General features: G+C 46.2%; 1 protein-coding gene across 2 annotated transcripts; it reads right to left on the bottom strand.

Annotated features, from left to right (window-relative positions):
* Nucleotides 1-6087: 6087 nt before the first annotated feature.
* TBXT (T-box transcription factor T) lies at nucleotides 6088-17458 on the bottom strand. Of its 2 annotated transcripts, none has more exons than XM_080583718.1 (8): nucleotides 14541-17458; nucleotides 14184-14448; nucleotides 13705-13839; nucleotides 12932-12993; nucleotides 12780-12841; nucleotides 11661-11837; nucleotides 9936-10068; nucleotides 6088-8178 (listed from the first exon to the last, which is right to left on the bottom strand). In XM_080583718.1, the coding sequence occupies exons 1-8, from the start codon at nucleotides 14744-14746 to the stop codon at nucleotides 7911-7913; spliced, it is 1308 nt and encodes a 435-aa protein (XP_080439844.1). In that variant the 5' UTR covers nucleotides 14747-17458; the 3' UTR covers nucleotides 6088-7910. The 2 variants fall into 2 exon arrangements, with proteins under 2 accessions (XP_080439844.1, XP_080439845.1); XM_080583719.1 differs by having other exon boundaries at nucleotides 9936-10065.
* Between the last annotated feature and the right edge of the window lie 1555 nt (nucleotides 17459-19013).

Below are 19013 nucleotides of genomic sequence, written 5' to 3'. Positions count from 1 at the left end.
CCCCCCCCCTCCCTTTTTTTTTCCTTTTTTTTTTCAGGTTACCTGTATAAACTGCCTAGCTCTCCCCATACTCACCTACACACCTTGTGTCATGATTAACCCTCCAAGGAGAAGTCACTTAACATTATTCAGGGAGCTCAAGAGCCGCTCTGGAGCTAGAGGAAAGGGGAACCAGACAACCTTCATCTTGCTCTAGTGTCTGCAGAAAAGCCCACAGACCCTAATCACCAAAAGAAAATAGGGAGAAGCAGGGTTGCTGTGCCGTTAGGGCAGGATGGAAATTAGGGATATTACAGGGCTTCTTCTCACAAGCATTCATTAGTCTGCTTCTGTTCTCAGGAAGAAGGAGGAGGTATGATGTCGGGGCTGACAGAGAAGCTAATGGGAAGTAAGGCTGGGGAATGGTCGCCACTGAAATACCAACGAAACTCAAGCAGGTTAACTTACTTGAGCTTGGGGAATAAACATGTCATTTCTCTTCCAGCATTTTCGTACTCAAAATCATGTTCCAGATGCAAACACTTTTTCTTCAGAGCTGTCCTGGTGTTGCACATTTAGCAAAGAGCAGACGTAGGAGGCATACTTTCAGAGGAGGTAGCAAGAAGCCACTTGACCTTACAGAGTGAACAACATTGCCACAAAGTTTGACAGAAATGAGAATTAAGGATAGGGAACAAAAGGGAAACTGGTGCGGCCTCAGCTGAAGCACAAAGGCATCTCTGCTCCCCTCCATCCCTCTGAACCCCCTGCACTACTGGTAAGGCCAGGGGTAATCCACAGTGCTTGGGGGGCTTATGGAAGTGCTTCTTTCCCCCCAGTGCCATTTATCCTGATAGCCCTGCATTTGCAGATGGCCCTGGCAGGGTGGCCGCTGTCCCCATGGGCACAGGGCTGAGACCCTTCTCCTAAGTCACAGCGAGCATGCCAAATGTCCTCTGTGCCAACCGACAGCTTCCTTCAATGAATGGTTTTTATGAAAAAAAGTAACTCTCATCTCTCCAGATGCCATTGAGAGCATTTGTTACAGAGTGCCATAAGAAATTACCAGATGGAAAAAATGTTTAGCAAGTGAGTTACGAACCAGGTAAGGGCATAGCTACTGGGGAAGGACCAGGTTAGAGAAAGGCTGCTAGCAGAGGACTTGGGCCTGTCTCGATTTAGCACTTTCATTAATGACTTGGTCCAAAAATTAAGAGATCATTGATAAAATCTGATGGAGAGATGGGTTTGAGAGATGTCCTGGTGCAATGGAAGTAGCATAAATCTAATCAGGGCAAGAGCAAAGTCACAGTCAAAAGACTCATAACAAAGCTTGATGCTCCAAGATTGGAGTTCATCAGCTAGAAATAGCTAAAGAGACTTGGATGACCACCACCATCCAGTCACTGATGTAACTCTAGGCGATGAAAATGTGGTTTTCAAAGGCATGGAAATGGCTAATTTCAGTGCAGTGTGGGAAGCATCATGCCATTGCATGGGCTTTTCTGCAATCCCGCACATCATAGCTCGCAGGCTCATGCCCGCCTCCATCGAGTCCAGCCGGCAGCAGCGGGATGCGAGCAGCTCTGCACACCCCACCAAAGGAGGGGCAGAGGCATCACTGCCTACAGCACACATCAGCTTGAACGTTGCCTGGGGGGTGAAATAATTAAGCTGGGGACAGGCTTTGGCTCAAGAACAGATGGTCATGAGACAAATTTCAGCTGACAGTTAAAAGATGGCTCCTCAGCATGGGGAAGTGAGGGGATTAAAACAGTCTCCCAGCAAAAGACGCAGACACCACTTACCACGGGCACACATGAAACGCTCCCTAGAATCTCACCGAGTGGCTTTGAGACAAATCCTGGTGCCCTCAGCCAAGGCCTCAGTGAGGGGATGTTCCATAATAAGGAACCAGATCCAGGAGACCCCTTCCAGCTCTGTGCAGTGAGAGTCTGGTAAGTGCGTCTTGTGGATGAATTATTGGAGCTGCTGGATGGACAGAGGCAGTTAATTAGCTCACTAGCAGCAAGGAACAGTAACCTCCTTCGGCAGTGCAGCAAGACTGGGAGAGGAGAGGACAAGACACGAAAAGAGCTACAACTTGCTCAGCAGTTGCAAGCAGCCATCCGTCAGGAGGACATGAGCTCCCCAAGGCACGTACCTGCTGCTCACCTTTAAAAACGACTGCAAGCATAGTGCAACAGCAGGAGCAGCCGACTCTGGCATTCCCAGCCACTACACAGGGATTTCTTCAGTGTTTGTGAGTGCAAAAGCACTGGTGGCTGGTGGTCTAGGAGGAGACCCCTGAGAAGAGGAAGAGCCTGCAGCTTGTGTGTGTGAATGTGCTGCTCATCTAGAGCGTCACAAAACCTCATGCTTTTAAGCCCACAATGTCCATATCCTTGGTATCACATCCATGTGTGCAGTGGAAAAACTTGGATTTGAGTTTATTCTTATTTTCTCAAGGAATGTTTGAGATTGCCACAAGTAAAGACATCTGTAAGGTGCTGCTAGGCGCTAAGAGAACTACCAGACCTGCACCATGCACCACACAGACTGGCTCTCTCACTTTCTTTATCTCAGCTTCCAAAGGCACAGAAATCTGGAAGCAGCTGAAGCCAGACTCTCTTAAGAGGAAATTATTTTCTCCACAGATCTATGCCACTGGAATGGGTCTGCATATGATTTAAATAACATATGTGCTTCTGCTTACTGTCTTCCTTATGACTGCCTAAGAATATATTATGTATTTATTATTTTTTTTTTCTTTTTACTGCTTGGACTACTGACACCAGTGGTGCAGGAGCAAAATGTGTGTTATCATACTTATCTCACAAATCTAATTGACTGCTATGGGGAAGATGCGGGAGGGAGAGAAGCATGGGAATACCCAGCCTCATGCTTTACTCCTGCATGGCAATAAACACTTGCATCGCTCTTGCAGACACAGCAAGGCATTTCTGTGCAATAGGACTGTAAGGTCTACAGAGATTTTTGCAGCTGGAAATTATTTGTTACCCAAAGGGAGGAAAAAAAAAATGAACATGCCAAAATGGCTTTTCCTAAAACTCCTGATCACTTGCTGATGGATAGCTCCCTGAGCATTTGTCTCTCTCTCTCCTAGCCTGCCATAAGTCCTGGCCCCAGAGTTTGCCTGCTGTGTGGCACAGTGACAGGGGTGGTGAAGAATTGGCAGGGAAACCCCAGAGCCCCACTCACCCGTGGGCAGGCCGAGGCTGGGCTCATCATCCCCGCCTTCCCCGGCGTCTGGAAATGCGGGGGGCGTTTGTGCCCCTGCCTCGCGACCACCAGAGGCCGTCGAGGCGCCCAGCGGCCGGGGGCAAGGTGCGGCACTGGTGTCACAGGCCCACGGGTGAGAAAACACTCTCCAGATGAGTCACGAGAAATCCACGCAGTGTGTTCATGACAACTTGAGTGTTGGTAGTCTGCTGGGTCTGGTTCCCCCAGCAAATGCAAATCCGGCTGCAGAGGTAAGGTAAACTTGGGTTGCCTTTGATGGATGCTGGCCATGGGAAGCCTGTAACTGAAAAAGTACAGTCCAGGAACGAGACGGTGGCAGAGCAGGTGTGAAAAGAGGTGTTCAAATGCTCAGGCTGCTTTAAAGATCCATGCAACTTACGTTCATTGGCTTGAAAGGTTTTGGTTTCTTTAATTCAAAAGTAAGGGAAGGAAACAAAAACCCACACCAAAAAAAGAAAAAGAAAACAGATTAGGCAAGGTCTGTCTGATAAAGTACTGGGCTGCCTGGAGATGTGCTGTGCAGTGCTCATGAAAGACTTGTGTGCCTGCGTGGCTATTCTTCATGCTCACAAATCTTGTAAGGGTAATTAATTGATTTTAAGGGTAATCTGCTCTTAGTGGTAAAAGCACTTACCGCACTTGCATGAGGCCCGCTGGACCTGGCTGAAGTACTGAAACAGGCATTAGGGTTTGAAGAGCAGAGGAGTCACCCAGTGACGTTACTGAGATGATGAGCCAACGTGCGCTGCTTTTATGTGGCGCAGAATTCCCCCCTCTGCATCACTGGGGAAAAAATCTGCCTTTACTTTTGATTTGCTTATTGAAAGAAAAAACATCAGCAGTAAACCCAACAACCTGCGAAAAGACTTTCCTAGGGACATCCAGAAATGCCCACAGCCCCCAGTTTCGCGCTACGCCACTGGTGCTGTGCTGCCACATCTCCAGGCCACGTCGTGCACGGCCTTGCTGCCCTGACGCGGGCCCGGGCCTGGACAAGCGACCCCGCAGCCCCTGGCCCATGGCGGCCTTCAGCTGGGGAACCCTCACCTGCAGCAAGCACAGGGCCACGCGATGTGTCTGAGCCATCAGTGAAATGTGGGGTGGGGGCTCACCGCAGGGGTTGCCACCAAACAAAAACACTTGCTGCAGCAAGACCCTGGCCAAAGGCAGGGCCGTGCTTCTGGACCTTACCTACAACTTCAGTCCTCATCAGAGAATTACCTGCGGTGTTGCACACAGGAGATTGTTAAAAATGCACAGACGTATCCAAGTGTGCCTAGCTGCCTGGGGCTGCCTGCCCTTCCTGAAGGGGAAAAGCAGCTAGCAGCAGTGTATCGCTAGCACCTCAAACATTTTAGTCTTTCATCCCAGCCACGTTAACTGATTCTGCCATGTAAATGAATATCTGTGCATCTGGGGTCATGTACTCTGAAAGAAGCATTTCCGAAGTCTGAGGGTTTATTTCCAGACTCATGCAGACAAATTAATGCAGGAGTCATAGCACGTAGGTGTTTTCTCAACCTCATTAGTAAGGCGCTGCTGCTTCTGAAGAAAATCCGACGTTACTGCAAATAAAACCATGAGGCCTGAGCAGCGTTTTTGTAGGGTACTGCATTGCTCAGGCTCTGCTTCTCCTCATCTAATATCCCACTGCAAGGATGAGGCAATTATATCCTTCCAATTAACTCCTTCCAATTATATGTAAACATCAACTAAAAGTAATCAGAAAATTAAGTTACAATGCAGGTGATAAGGGGAAAAAAATCATGAACTAGAAATGCTGAAATTTTGATTTTAAAATTCTAAATACAGTTTTGTGAAATGGAGCCTTTTCTGGTAGAAACTTATTCCAGCAAAAAATGACACACAGATTGAATACTAACGCACTGGTTCCTATTGCTCCCCAAAGTATATAGCAACTCCTCGACGAGTAAAGGAGTCACCTCAACTGCCCACCACACAGACAGGTTCTCTTGTATGTAAGTATTGGATTCTTTCAGGGGCCAGAGTGGATGAGAAATAGTTTAGCTCCCAAGTTAATTAATATCTTATGTGTTTCCAGTCATCAGGAAGCTTCTGCTGGCCTTAAGTGCCTATCTGCACTGTCACAGAGGCCTCCAAGGCCATGCACCAAGTTAAGGCAAGAAATGGGTAAATTGCTCCTCCATGTCACACCAGGCAGTGCCTATCTGCAAGCAGGTGAGTTGGCAAGCTCCAGCTAAATCTACATGGAAAAACTATTTCGGTCTGCATGGATGGCAGTCATTTCTTCGGTGGAAGCTCTGCAGAGTCTGTGAAACCATTGACCCCTGCGCTGGGCAGCAGCTGTGCAGCAGGGACATCCTGCAGCCCTGCCCTAGCACTTACTCCACACCTCTCAGGTCTCTTCCCTTCCACTGTGTGTCCATCTTCATGTGAAGAGCCTGCTTTGAGGGTACGGGTATCCTTGGGGTGAAGGTTAAAGCTGGCTCCCTCCGCAACATGGGCTAGGCATGCATCCCGACCATATGGCGCTGCCAAGCCAACACCAGCTGCAGTCCCACCCCAGTCAGTCAGGGAGGGAGAAATAAAGAGGGAGAAGCAGATGACGAGGATGTAGCATCTCACAGTCTTCCTATTAAAATGCTCACTTCCACATTTAAGATCTTCACGACTACATAATCATCAATTTGGGTGCAAAGAACTCTCTGACCCTTCGCCCACGGCCGGAAGATAAGCTGTGCAGCTCGAACCGTCTGTGAAACCACGCTGTGGAAGTTCAACATACTGTAGGTTCAGCGTGCCTGGTGTGCATTTTTTCAGCCTTCCCCTCCGCCCCCCAAAAACTGAAAATTAAGCACTGAGTTTATTTAAGAATCTTTATTCATTTTGTTTCCAATTTAAATTATGCTTCCAAAGAACAAGTAAAAAATTACAGTGAAATGCATTGCTAACTTCTACAAAATATTCTAAATAATAATGCACTTACATCATTTACACAATTTGCTTTCACAATAAAATAGGAGAGCTTATATCAGTATTTACAGTATTGACAGAGAACACAGTCGTGCAGCTGTCTGCTTCTGGTTCAGTCTCTTGCCGGAGCACCTCCAAGAGACCGCGTCCTGCAGTTGCACACAAATCTTTCTGCAGGGAAAAAATCCTGCCAAAATCTTTTTGGGTGCAGGGACCTGCCCGTAGGGTTCCAAAGAGACCGACATGGTGGCTAATACTGCTTCTTCAGCTTAAAGCTGCCACTGTAGCTCTTGTGCACACATTGGTAAGTTTATTTAAAGAATTCCCTGATTCAGATTTTTGCTTCAGTATATTAGGCACTTCATTTTAAAAGTTATCTACTATGGCTTTTGCAAAACAATTCACTTTCCTTGGGATATGCACTTGCCAGTCAGTGGGAGAAACAGACATCTCCAAGGGCACCCTTTGAACCAATGTTTTGAGTTGGTCTGTGAAAGAAATTTAAATCTTAGTACTTAATATCAGTTCTGAAGGTAGGGTTTTATCAAGACCTGGCCTTTCCATCAAGTCAAGCAATGTATTTTAAAGCTTAGTATATCCATACTTTTCCCCCAGTTACTGCTAACTAGAGTTTTCCTCTCTTCACAATAATTTAACTACTTACACCCACATAGTTCAGTGTGCCATTGGGTGACGTATCCTACATATGATTGTCTTTAAAAGTACACCGTGGATTGATGGATTATTTACATATCTTAACATGTAGACAACAAAGTTGCAACTTACCAAATAATAAATAGATCAGAGTACAACATTGAAATAAAATAAATTAGAATGATTCTCCAGGTATTGAATTCCCTCCTTTAAGGCCTGAGCCAGAGACCATCAAAATCAGTGATTTTTTTTTCAGCGACTTGAAAAAGTTTTAGACAGGGCTCCTTATTAGACACTGGCTATTTGAAATGAAGATGTTTAGCAAAGCTGACAGGTGTCTGAATATGATCAAACAGCAAAACGTACCTGACAAGACGGAAGGAGTCTTTTGGGTAAAACAGTTTAGACTAAACAATAATACTGCAATTAATTAGGAAGAAAACAGTTCTTGCAGATTGTCTCAACATTAATTCAGCAGCAAGGAAATAAGCATACAGTTAAGAACACAACGTATTTGTGAGACAAATACGCGTTAGTGCACGTGATTTTCCAAAAACTTCTGTCCTCAGCTACATTTGTGCAGATTTCAGAATGCTTCTAACTAGACAGTTAATAACAGTCTTCTCATGGCTATACCTAAGTTTGCCATTAAAAAACAAAACAAAACAATGACAACAAAAAAAAATGAAAAACAGTAACAAGTAACTTACTCAAAAAAGTTGTCCAGGTACCAAACTTCAGGTCCAAACACATAGGAACACTGAGAAACTTGGAATCTAAGTCAAAATCTTAAAAATTAGACCTATCAAACTAAAAAAAAAAATTAAAAAAGCAGTGAATCTGCTCTCAGAATTGCACGCTCACCAGGTTTGTAAACTCTACATGAAGTTAATGATGCACTGCTCAGTACCAGAGGCATGACTTAGATGTTCTGTGCAAAGCAGTGCAGATGCTTTATCTGTAATTTACCTCACGTCTTCTTTTTCTCTTCCTTGAGGGTTAAGCATTTAAAGTAATTCAGTAGCTAAGCAGTCTGTTTTGAAGGAAAAGGCCTGGGTTTACATGGAAGGTGGGGTGACAGGCGTCCATGTGGATGCCAGCCGAGCGTGCGCGGAGGCGTCGTACTGGCTGTCAGGGAGGTCCGTGGGGGCCCCGCCGTCGTACAGCGGGGATGCGGAGGTGGTGGCAGCGACTGGGTGCGGAAGGGCGGAGTAGTGCGCTGGGGAGCCACGTAAGAACTGCGAGCTCAGGCCGTTGGACATCCCACTCGACTGGGACACCGGCGTGATGGTGCTGTTGCTCACAGACCACAAGTTAGGGTACTGACTGGAAGACAAACACAGGAGGTTATCAGTGACTGCAGGCTCTGCTGGCAGGTGCTCAGCTCACCACACGGCTCCCACAGGTTTGTTTGCTGTACACAAGCACAGGTAAATTTTAGGCAAAACTAAGGAATTAACAGACCAGCCTAAAAAAATGCACAGGTCTGAGAGCTGATTCCAGAACCGTGCCATATCCTGGCCTCAGGGGAAAGCGATGTGACCTTGGGGTAGCTGGACGCAGCTCGTGTGGCACCCAGACAGGCTTGAATTTACTGCCACGAGTCTGTCAAAGCCCTGATCCCCCTTGGGTCCCTCTGTAGTCAGAGAGGGAGACAGACAGGAGACAGCAATTTGGCCTTCCTAGGACCTTGTTTGTCATCTCATGTTAGAAAAGGAAGAGCTATATCAATGGATGCAGATTGCAGGGATAACACAAAAAGGGTTGCTTCAAAGGGGAAAAAAACCTCGACCCTTGTCAGGGCTCTGCAGCCTCCACTCTCTCTCACCCTCTGGGTGTATATACACACACATGCACACTCACACTTTCTACTTGTACATTCCAAGCAGTTTACCAAAAAAAAAAAGAAATATTATTCTTGCTTTACAGGTAGAAGCTTAGACAAAATGGATGGCAGAAATGCCTTCAAGGTCCCAAGGTCCCACAGTTTCAGCTCTACAGGTTTTATCTACTGGGCAAGTCCTAATGCAGCAACCGAAATTCAGTGAACTTTGCAACTTCCCAAGTACGTACCCTGGGGGGCAGCCTTGGAAAGAAATGCTAGGAGTACCTGTTAACAGCCATTCAGGACTAAAACTTCTGTTCAGTAATACAGCTATCTTACACAGGGTAGTGGTACATATTCTGGCTAACATTTAAGTGTCAATGTGCATGGCTCAAAGAAGAATGTTTTCCACAAACCAAGTAGTAGGTATGAGTTGCCAAAAAAGACGCCCAAACCTCAGTCCTCTGTGGTTAATAGCAAAGATTTTACCACCTTAACTGTATTCCTTTGAATTTTTAAGTTTAGCTCCAAGGGACTGACTGTTAGCTGAATCATAGACTCATATACTCATAGAATGCTTTGGGTTGGAAGGGACACTAAAGATCATCTAGTTCCAACCCCCACCATGCAATTGTTTAGGTTGGAAAAGACTTTCAAGATCAAGCCAACCAGAATCTCTGCTAAAGGACTGAAATTTTAATCAAGATAGTAAGTACAAAGAGAAGAACAGAAACATTTATGCAATCACAAAACTGAGGTTTTCGCCAATTATACAATTTGATGTTACGCTGGCTTATCAAACAACACTTAAGTAGATAATTACTACCCCAGCCACTTGTTCCTTCTCCACACTGCAGTTCACTGACACTTTGTTTGTAGCAGAACAAGGGTGTGTGAAGGTGGAGGGGAAAACAGTGACTGGCTAAAACAAGACAGATAAAAAAAATTAAACTGCATTTTGCTTAAAAGCAAAATGAGATGAAATTTAACAGACCATCCTCAAATTCTGTGGATGCTTGTCTAAATGATTTTTGATCCTTAATCTATAAAATATTGTTGTCAGAAGTAGCCACATTTCCAAAGCATCAAAACTAACTTATCTGTTTCATCAATCTGTTTTCCTTGTAATTAGACCTTCTCAGTGCCTCCCCTGCACATACAATGATTTGCTTGTGGCCATACAGATTTTTTAATTTAATGGTGACTCTCTACCTCCTCTTTCAGCCTTTTCTTACCAGCGTTTCTGAAGGATGCCTACCTGGAGCCAGTAGCTGTGCCAGTGCTGTGACTCATGGGCAGCATAGTTGTATGTGTGGGAACTCCAAGCGTAGACCAGTTGTCGTGGGACTGGAGCATGGAAAGGCAGGCAGAGGAATTATCGGCATAGGCTGCTGAGAAAACAAGCAATCACTTACACTAGAATCAGACCAAATAATCTTGTGTTCAAATGCAATGGATTGCTTTAAACCACCCCCCACACTACTGCCTTGAACTGCACACACACACACCCCCCGCAACACACACACACAGAGAAAAACAGAGTCATCTACCAGTTGTGCCAAGCTTACAAGTTCACTGTATTGCCCCTACTGAAGTGATGCTTTCCTCAACTTACAACTCCAAAGTCTTACTTAGAAAAAGCTATCTATCTTCAAACCACCTGCTAATTCAGGCCATCCTTCCTTATTCAGTCAATGGAAAGAGGTGGGCTCCTTACTTATGCTACCCCAATCTCTCTTCCAAAGCACCTTCTTTAAATCCATACCTCCATGGGCAGTAATAGTCTAGCAGCCCTGGATAATAAACAGTTTGAACCACATATCCCAGTGTTGAGTTAAGGATGCCACCACAGGCTCTCAAGTCTGCCTTAGGTGTCATCAAGAGCGACTGGACTGTGGCTTAAACTACTCAGCCTGTGACCAAAACTGGCTCTCCAACACGGCAGAGGCATTAGGAAGAAATAAAGGGAATCCTATACAGCCATCAATAGCCAGAAGGAAGTTGCTTTGGTAGCTGGCTAAATGAAGGAGAAATGGTTTCTTGTTAAAACTGGGGAAAGAGGAGGAACACTGGAAGTATTTTGTTTTTATTTTGTTTCAGGTCATGGATCTTGCATAGAATTTCAGGATGCAAGAAGCGTCCATGGAAAGCTAGCTTTCTTCTTTAAAATAAACTACAAAGCTAGATATAAGATGGATTAGGCTGCACCTGGAAGCCTACATATTCATGCACAATTCAAGCTATTAAATATTTTTCTAAGTGGAAACCTTCAATATCCATTAAGGGCAAAAATTGTTAGCAGGCTTTTGTCACAAGGGTGAAAAAAATCATTATTAAAAATGACCTGTTTTTCTCTTCCTTATGTATGTATGGCTTAAGGAACTGAGCATTAAGCTATTTGGCTGTTACTGGGCACCACTGATAAGTAGCTCTGCAATTTACTCAACTCCACATTATTAACTTGTATCCAGTTGTGAAGCATTTTTTGAGGACAATCTTAATGCATTGATGTAAACTACAGCAATACATCAATAAGACAGAATCAGGCCCTCAATAATTTGCTTAAATGTGTTAACAGCAAGTAATCCCACTGCCAGAACTGGACCTGTATGATTTCATTTCTTTGTCTTTCCTAAAACTAGTAATTCAAATCCTCACTTTCAAACTTAACTTTAAAAAAAAAAGTCAAAGTTTAACCTCAACAGTCATAGCAATTCAAAAAGACACAGCAAAACTAGCACAACGCAATCTAATCAACTAGCAGCCACCAGTTCTGCACAACCTCACTTCTTTCCACGGTAAAGATTGTGGGGACACATACCCATCGTTACTATTTCTTTGCAATGCTAGCCCCAAATCCTCTCTGTCAACTGAACTAGACAGTGACCTCCGTTTCCGTGGTGTCACTCTAGATGCACACTGCTCAACGCTCGCATCCCGTGCCTAATTTCCCATCTTCACATAGCTGCAAAGTACGACTTACTTGGCGAGTTGTTTCTATGGGTGTAGGGATTGGGGTAAGGGGCAGAGCGGTGGTTCCTCAGCGATGAGTACCTTTCACAGCTGTGAGCAGGGGAGAGCGACAGGGGTGCTCCAAACTGAGGATGAGGATTGGCAGGAGGGCACAGAGTCCCAGTCCCAGGAATAAGCCAACTACCTACTGTGAGAAAGCAAGAGTTTTGTATGATGAGTATGTAACGCAGCCAAGCACTGGAAGAAAGGCATAGCAATGAGATAAATAATGATCAGGGAGGAAACGCACACTCGCGAAAGGAAAACAGGTTTCTATACGGCTGAAAAGTCTGGATTTTACAACGTTCTTAAATGGTCTTATGAAGGAACATTCAGAGAACAACTTAGAAAAAGCCCCGTGTCAAGCTAACATTTTTTAAAACCACCATTTAATTACAATCACAGTAAGGAAACACTGAAACGGTTAAACCATCCCTTACCTGGGTAGGGTGCGATCATTTGTGTGCTCAGTAACAGTGTAATTGCCAGTTTTAAATTGCCCTTTTGGGGGTCTCAGCTTATAGCTAAGCTCTGACATTTCTCAGGTTGCTAAGAACTCTTAAAACCAAGTGCTTTCACTGAAAGGAAGCAATTCCTACTACAGCTCAACTCCCCCTTTTATAGGCTGCAAACAATTTTTGGCAATAACCTTTTAAAACACAAATCGTTAAAACACTACTAAGTGCTTTTTGTTCATCTGACATAACTTTTTAAGCAAGTGTTCCTAGTTGTCTTAAATAAGAATTATTTTGATAGTTGTCTGCTGTATTTTAACAGAACTTTAGTCTCCATATCCATATGACTATTGCTGTCCTCAGCTGTCTTTTTGGAAACAATAGTCACTGCAAAATTCTGTGAAGGAATTTTGATGGTAATACTGCCGTCTGAACTACACACACACACACGTATATATCATCGTGTTTAAAGATCACAAACCTGCATGAACGTCAACCCTAAAGATCAGTAATACTATTTTCCGTAAGAACTAACAAACCAACCAGCAAACGCTGCTCTCAAAGTTTTGATTAATTAACAGATGAGATGGAAAATTCAAAGTTACAGGCGTGATGCCGAATGAAAGGAAACATACACTGCGAATACCCAGACTGCTGGTTGTCTCCCACTTCCTCCATCATATCTTTGTGATCACTTCTGTAAAAGAAATCATGCCAAATTAGTTAAGAGCATGTTTTTGTAAATCTGAAAAAAAATTCCACAAACTTTAGAATTAAGAGCTCTCACCTTTCCTTTGCATCAAGAAATGCCTTTGCAAATGGATTGTATTTAATTTTTAAAGCTGTGATCTAAAAGCAACAACAAACATTTTTATTTGCAAGTATTATTATTCATCATCATAAAGAAATTAAAGACTCAAATTAATACTTTCCGTTCAAGTCAGAAAAATCACATATTTTTGAAGGAATATGGTTGGTCCTGTGATACCTATATATATCAATTAAAGAGCACCTAATGTCTGAAATATTAACAGCGGGCTAGGAATTAGTCCGTAAATTCTACAAGACTGAATTGCCTGAGTTTATTTATCGAGTAAGGAAACAGTTAAGAAGGCACACTGAAGTTAGCAGAAGCTTTGAGTTTCAGGACAGAGCAAAAGAGGCATCAACAAATCTCAAGAATGGTAACTTACAGGTTCATTAAATACGGATGCACACTTTGGCAGACAGAAAAGTCTGCTCTGAAAACGGCGCTTCCAGTTATTTCATGATTCAGTTGAAAATAACAACTGTGCTTCTTACCATAAAGGCTTGCCCTAAAGAATCTATTAAGAAGTACTCTGGCAGTAAGTTTGCAGCGTATATTGAGACGGTGAACAGAACTTTGCGTTGTTATAGATTGACAGTGTTTTCACATTTAACTTCAAATGAAGCACAGAAGGAAGGGAAGGCACAGAGAAAGAAAAGCTGTGCCAGGAGCCCCGCTATTTTGCTTTGTAACGGCACTTTGCCACTTGAAAGGGTGCAAGCTCCGGGAGGTTTCTCCCCCACCGGGCATACCTCCTCGTTCTGGTACGCCGTCACGGCTATAAACTGGGTCTCCGGGAAGGAATGGCTGGTGATCATCCGCTGCGGGCCGCCGACTCTCACTATGTGAATCCGAGGCTCGTACTTGTGGAGGGAGTTCAGCATGATCTGTGAGCAAGCGGACAGAGCAGGTGAGCAGGGGCAGCTCTCCACAGCCGGTGAGGGAGAGACAACAAACCCTACACACATATACAGGGCTGCATATAGGAACCCTACACACACGTATAGGGCTGTTTATAGGTACCCTACACACGTATATAGGGCTGTATAAAGTAACCCTATGCATGTATGCTGCTGGCAAGCCCTAAAAGCGAAGCTGTGGGCAGGAAGGGGCGCTGCAGGTGGGCTTTCTGCCTCACCACCACGGCCCCTCAGCCCCGGGGGGCTGCGCCAAGCGCCTCCTGCGGCAGCCCCCGTCCCGGGGCCGGCTCCCCCGCCGAGCCGCCGCTTACCTGCCCGCCGCCGTTGAGCTTGTTGGTGAGCTTGACCTTGCTGAAGGAGACGGGCGCCTTCATCCAGTGCGCGCCGAAGTTGGGCGAGTCGGGGTGGATGTAGACGCAGCTGGGCGCCTGCGGCTCGGGCTTGCCGCCCGGCACCCACTCGCCGTTCACGTACTTCCAGCGGTGCCCGTCGGCCGCCACGAAGTCGAGCAGGAAGGAGTACATGGCGTGGGGGTCCAGCCCCGACACGCTCACCTTCAGCACCGGGAACATCCTCCTGCGGGGCGACACGGGGAGGCGGTGCGAGGGGGACGGGGATGGGACCCCAGGGCGCACCCCGGCCCCCCTCCGGCCCCCCCCGGTCCGTACCTGCCGTTCTTGGTGACGATCATCTCGTTGGTGAGCTCCTTGAAGCGCAGCCACAGCTCGCCCTCCTCCAGGCTCACCCGCAGCTCCCGCTCCGTCGGGTCGCCCTTCTCGCTGCCCGCCCGCAGCTCGCTCTCCACGGCGCTCAGCAGGTGCTCCACGCGGCACGGCGCCGCCTTGCCCGCCCCCTCGGCGCCCGGCGAGCTCATGGCGGCCCGGCCCGGCCCTGCCTCGCCTCCCCGGGGCACCCGCCCGGCACCGGCACGGCCCCGAGCGGCGGCGGCGCTGCGGCGTCCCCGCTGCCTGCCCTCAGCGCCGCGGCGGCGGGCAGGGGGCCGCGGTTATACCGGCCATAAACGGCCCCCGCTGACATCACGCGGCCCGCGGGGGGCCCGCGCCCATTGGCGGGCCGCCGCTTTGAAGTGCCCGCCCGGGCGGCGCCATTGGCTCCCCGCGGCCATATCAGACCGCGGCCGGCACCGCCGCCTGCCCGCGCCGCCATCAAAGCCGGCGGGCGCGAGGAAATGGCCCCGGCGGGACGGGACGGGACGGGACGGGCAGAGGGAAGGGAAGGGAAGGGAAGGGAAGGGAAGGGAAGGGAAGGGAAGGGGGATTCAGAGCCCACCGCTCTGCCCGCCCCGTCAGGCTGGGGCTGGATGTGGCCGTGCTGCTTGCCCCACGCTCACTTTTCACATTTTTTCCACTGATTTTGTCCCAAAGTCTTAGCACACGGCCACGTTTCCCAAAACAGACGCTCGCTTTTCAAGCAGTCCCGACGCAGCACGTGTTGATTTTGGTTTGCTTTGCCCTCAGCGAGCGGGAGGGCAGCAGAGCGGCACCCCGCGTCCCCCCGAGGTGGCAAAACTCCCGGTGGCTCGGTCAGATGTGTGCCTGAGTACTGCTAAGTACCCTCTCCGGCTCAAGCGCTCAGATCCTGAGCCTTCCTGCATGAAAGTCAATGATCAAACTTCCCCTGGCGACAAACAACTGGGGAAAAACAACCAAATAAACTGAGGCTCGCGTGAAAGCCCTTAAGGGAGAGGCTGGCTAAAAGACGGGTTGCATCAGCAAACCTGCGTGCGGATTACTTTCGACTCAAAATGTTTAGCTAGAATATCCCTTCCAGTACCTGATGATACCAGTTATGACACTACTCAAACCAAATAATCTTGTGAGAGCTAGCAGGAGCAAGCAGATGACACAAATCAGAGCCGCCCACCCCTCTTCACAGGCCATTTCTCTAAAAACAAAAAAAAGGATCGGGCGCGATGGACCACTGGGGCTGCAAAGGGAAGCAGCAGAGCAAGGGATGCTGTTTGCTGCTTTATCCTGGCATAAAGGATAATCTTTAAACAAACAAACAAAGCAAAGCCCACACTGAAGATGTAGTCTGCCTCAGGAGTACAATGACAGTACTTGCCTCATCATAAGCATCCTACCAGGAGTCCTGCTGAGAGACCCTATCATAAACATGTTTTCTATGCCTGAGCCCACACAGTTCCCAAAGCACACTACAGTGAATGTTTCTTGCTGAGATACGTCAAGGTGAGCTGAAAAGTCAATGTTCAAGTCACAAATGCAGAAGTCTTCAGATTTTTTTAACAACCAAAACAACATATTTTAAGGGAAATATTCACCTATGCCCTAAGGACTATTTCTCTTTATCCGAGTACACAGTGCTAAGTATCCATACTCCTTTTGCAGTTCTTTTAATACCAAAAACAGACTTAAGGGCAGTAAAGAATCCATAGTTTCTCCTTTCCCTCTCCTTTGAGCACTTCATGGAGATTACTGTAGGGCTTGAGACAAACTGGGTGCTTCAGAGCTACAAAATAACAAGGCCTCTAGAAAAACACAAAGATGCAAATCCTAGTTTGTAATTGCAGAATTTTAAGAAGAAATCATCATCTTTTCCATTTTTTTTCCTCTGCCCTTTTTGTTTTAACCCTTTTCTTCCTTCCTCCCTCACCATTCCACAGGTAAGGTAAACACTGTTTATTTTATAAATAAGGCTAATATTTTTCCTATTCAGCTGGCTACTTGTACCTAAATCTTGACTATCTCCTATTTTGGAACTTGCAATTGCCTTGAACGCTGCCTGAGGGCTTACAGCCTCTTCTAAGCTCTATGCTGCCAAGATTATTCCTAACTTCTGGCTCTAGGTAACTCCCTCATCTGTATGAAATAAAAGCACCTGGACAGCTTTCCAATGAGGAGCGTCTGAAATCAAATTCTCTGCCTGTCTCATCAGGGTTGTGGCTATCAAAAAAACAGCACAGAAGCCACCTGACAGCAAACAGTTTTCTACTTTGCCCTGCTGGAGTTAATCCCCACCAACTGATACCAACAGTTCTGTGTAACTGTGATCCTTTTTTTCATCTGGCTCATAGGAATGGACTGGAACTTAACTCGGTCAGACACCAGCAGTAGCACACCTTTACAACCTCTGAACACTTCCTAGGCCCGTCCACTGCTGCCTCTCACACTGCTCTAAACCCAGCCGGTTCCCTTCTTCCCACATAGCACCTCATAGCTCTACTCTCCGCATCTTACCCTTAATCTTACCCGCACCTGCTTCACCAGTGAGGACTCTGCTACACCTGATATAAATATTTTCATATTAGTATTTTTAAGAAAGTGAAAAACTCCCAGACTGATCAAGTCACCACCATTATTTTTTCCTGTAAATCATCTTTTCCATTACGTACACAGCATTTATGTTGTGCACCATCCTGGGCAGGTCTGCCAAGAGGAAAACACAGAGCAGAAGAATTGGACCGTGACACCAACAACTCTAAATCTGGGCAAGGTCTAAATAAGCAAGGCAACGTTCACTGCAAAGCGGCAACTGCAGAGGGAACAGAAACTACTGCCACGACATCTCCTTGAAGAAGCTCCTGCTGGTCTTCCCAGGGAGACAATGGGCAATGCCCACTTCTTGTCATGCAGCACTCAGACATGGAGAGTAGCTTCTGGGACATTCAGAGAAGCTCGTGCTTCTCTGTTTCATGACCAGGAGTGTAAAATGTTTCAAAACCACCAGCCTTTCCACATGAAATGTACCCACCGAGATCTGGCAAACAGGAATGCTTCCTACGGTTCTCTGTGTTGAACACAGCAAAGGCTAAGGGGGTCTTGGCCACTTTTTTCTGCCTTTGTCACCTGATGAGGTGAGCTGTGGGAAGATGGTGGATTTAATCTACAGCACAAGGGACTGGGAGCCAGGAGAGCCAATTCTGAGAGAGTGACCCTCCATCTCGCCTTGGGCAAGCCTCCAGTATCTCTCTCTACTTTGGCAAGCTTTTCTCTTCATAGTGAAAATATTCCACAGCAAATTTCTTTGGTAATATGTCATCCTTATTTTCTCTGGAACCATTTGCAATGAAAGTAAGTATCGGAGAAGCTAATAATGCATAATAAGATGTAATTACATGTCAAAACAAAAATTCAGTATCTTTGTTCACAGGTAATGCTAATGCTCTGGTTCTCTAGCAGGGGTGTATTTTATCTGCTGGATTCTTTTTGAGTACTTGCACTTTTACCAAACTCCTTGTTTTAGTTCCACCTCGTTCCAGCATGCTGCAGACATTGGCTTGTTTTGCACTTCCAATTTGTTTAAAAAAATAGTCCGCATAGTAAAAAGAGACTATTTAAGCGGTATCTTTTTGTGTAGCAGTCCGTGCTGTCAGTACCACATGCAGATACAACAGAGATGATGAATGAGCAGCAAATGATGAATGTGTCGGGACCGCGTCATGTAATAACCACCAGTGCATGTGCCACAGGAGGCAGTGCTGGGAGTGCCTAGGAGACACGACAGACACCCCGGCCCCTCTTTGAAATCCGTGCACGTTAGACACTTTCCCAGGGCCAGAAAATATTTCTTGCCCTTGCTAAGAAAATGTCAGCTGTGACCTAGGACTAGTGGTCCATGTAGCCTGATGTCCTGTCTAACAGCGGTTAGCCGCTACACAGGAAGACGTGCCCCTTCACCCCCGATTATGCAGATCATTTTGTAAAGTTTCCAGTCGGAGGGGCAGTGCCTTTGTGGTTCTATTGACAAGCTTATTCCCCAAAGCATGAAGACATACAGCTGTATTTTTTTGAAAGACAATTTTACTTTAAATGCTTTTCTGATCCACCCTGCCTCTGACCTTTAGGCTAATTAAAACTCCTCATCTTTGTGAAACTACTTTTAATATCTAGCTCAGATCCGTAGATGCTCATTGCATTCCTGGGTTTTCATAAACACTCTTGCAAGTTGCTAGGAAAGTGTACAGGTCCTTGCCTAGAAAATCTGTGCTACCTTTTCATAGTGAGCAGCAGTGGAAAACTAGTTCCAAACATTGTGGAGGTGCAATTTTGATCACACTGTGCACTAAGTTTCTTATTTTCAACTCTCATTCCAACAGCCTAACAGCAAATTCTCTAAGAAGAACAACAAAACAGCAGAGGATCTAACTGGGACAGCTATTT

This window comes from Anser brachyrhynchus, assembly GCF_964034855.1.
Source record: "Anser brachyrhynchus genome assembly, chromosome: 3".
NCBI classification, from domain to species: Eukaryota; Metazoa; Chordata; class Aves; order Anseriformes; family Anatidae; genus Anser; species Anser brachyrhynchus.
The sequence above is the reverse complement of the archived record's forward strand: the minus strand, read 5'-3'. Positions and strand labels throughout refer to the sequence as shown.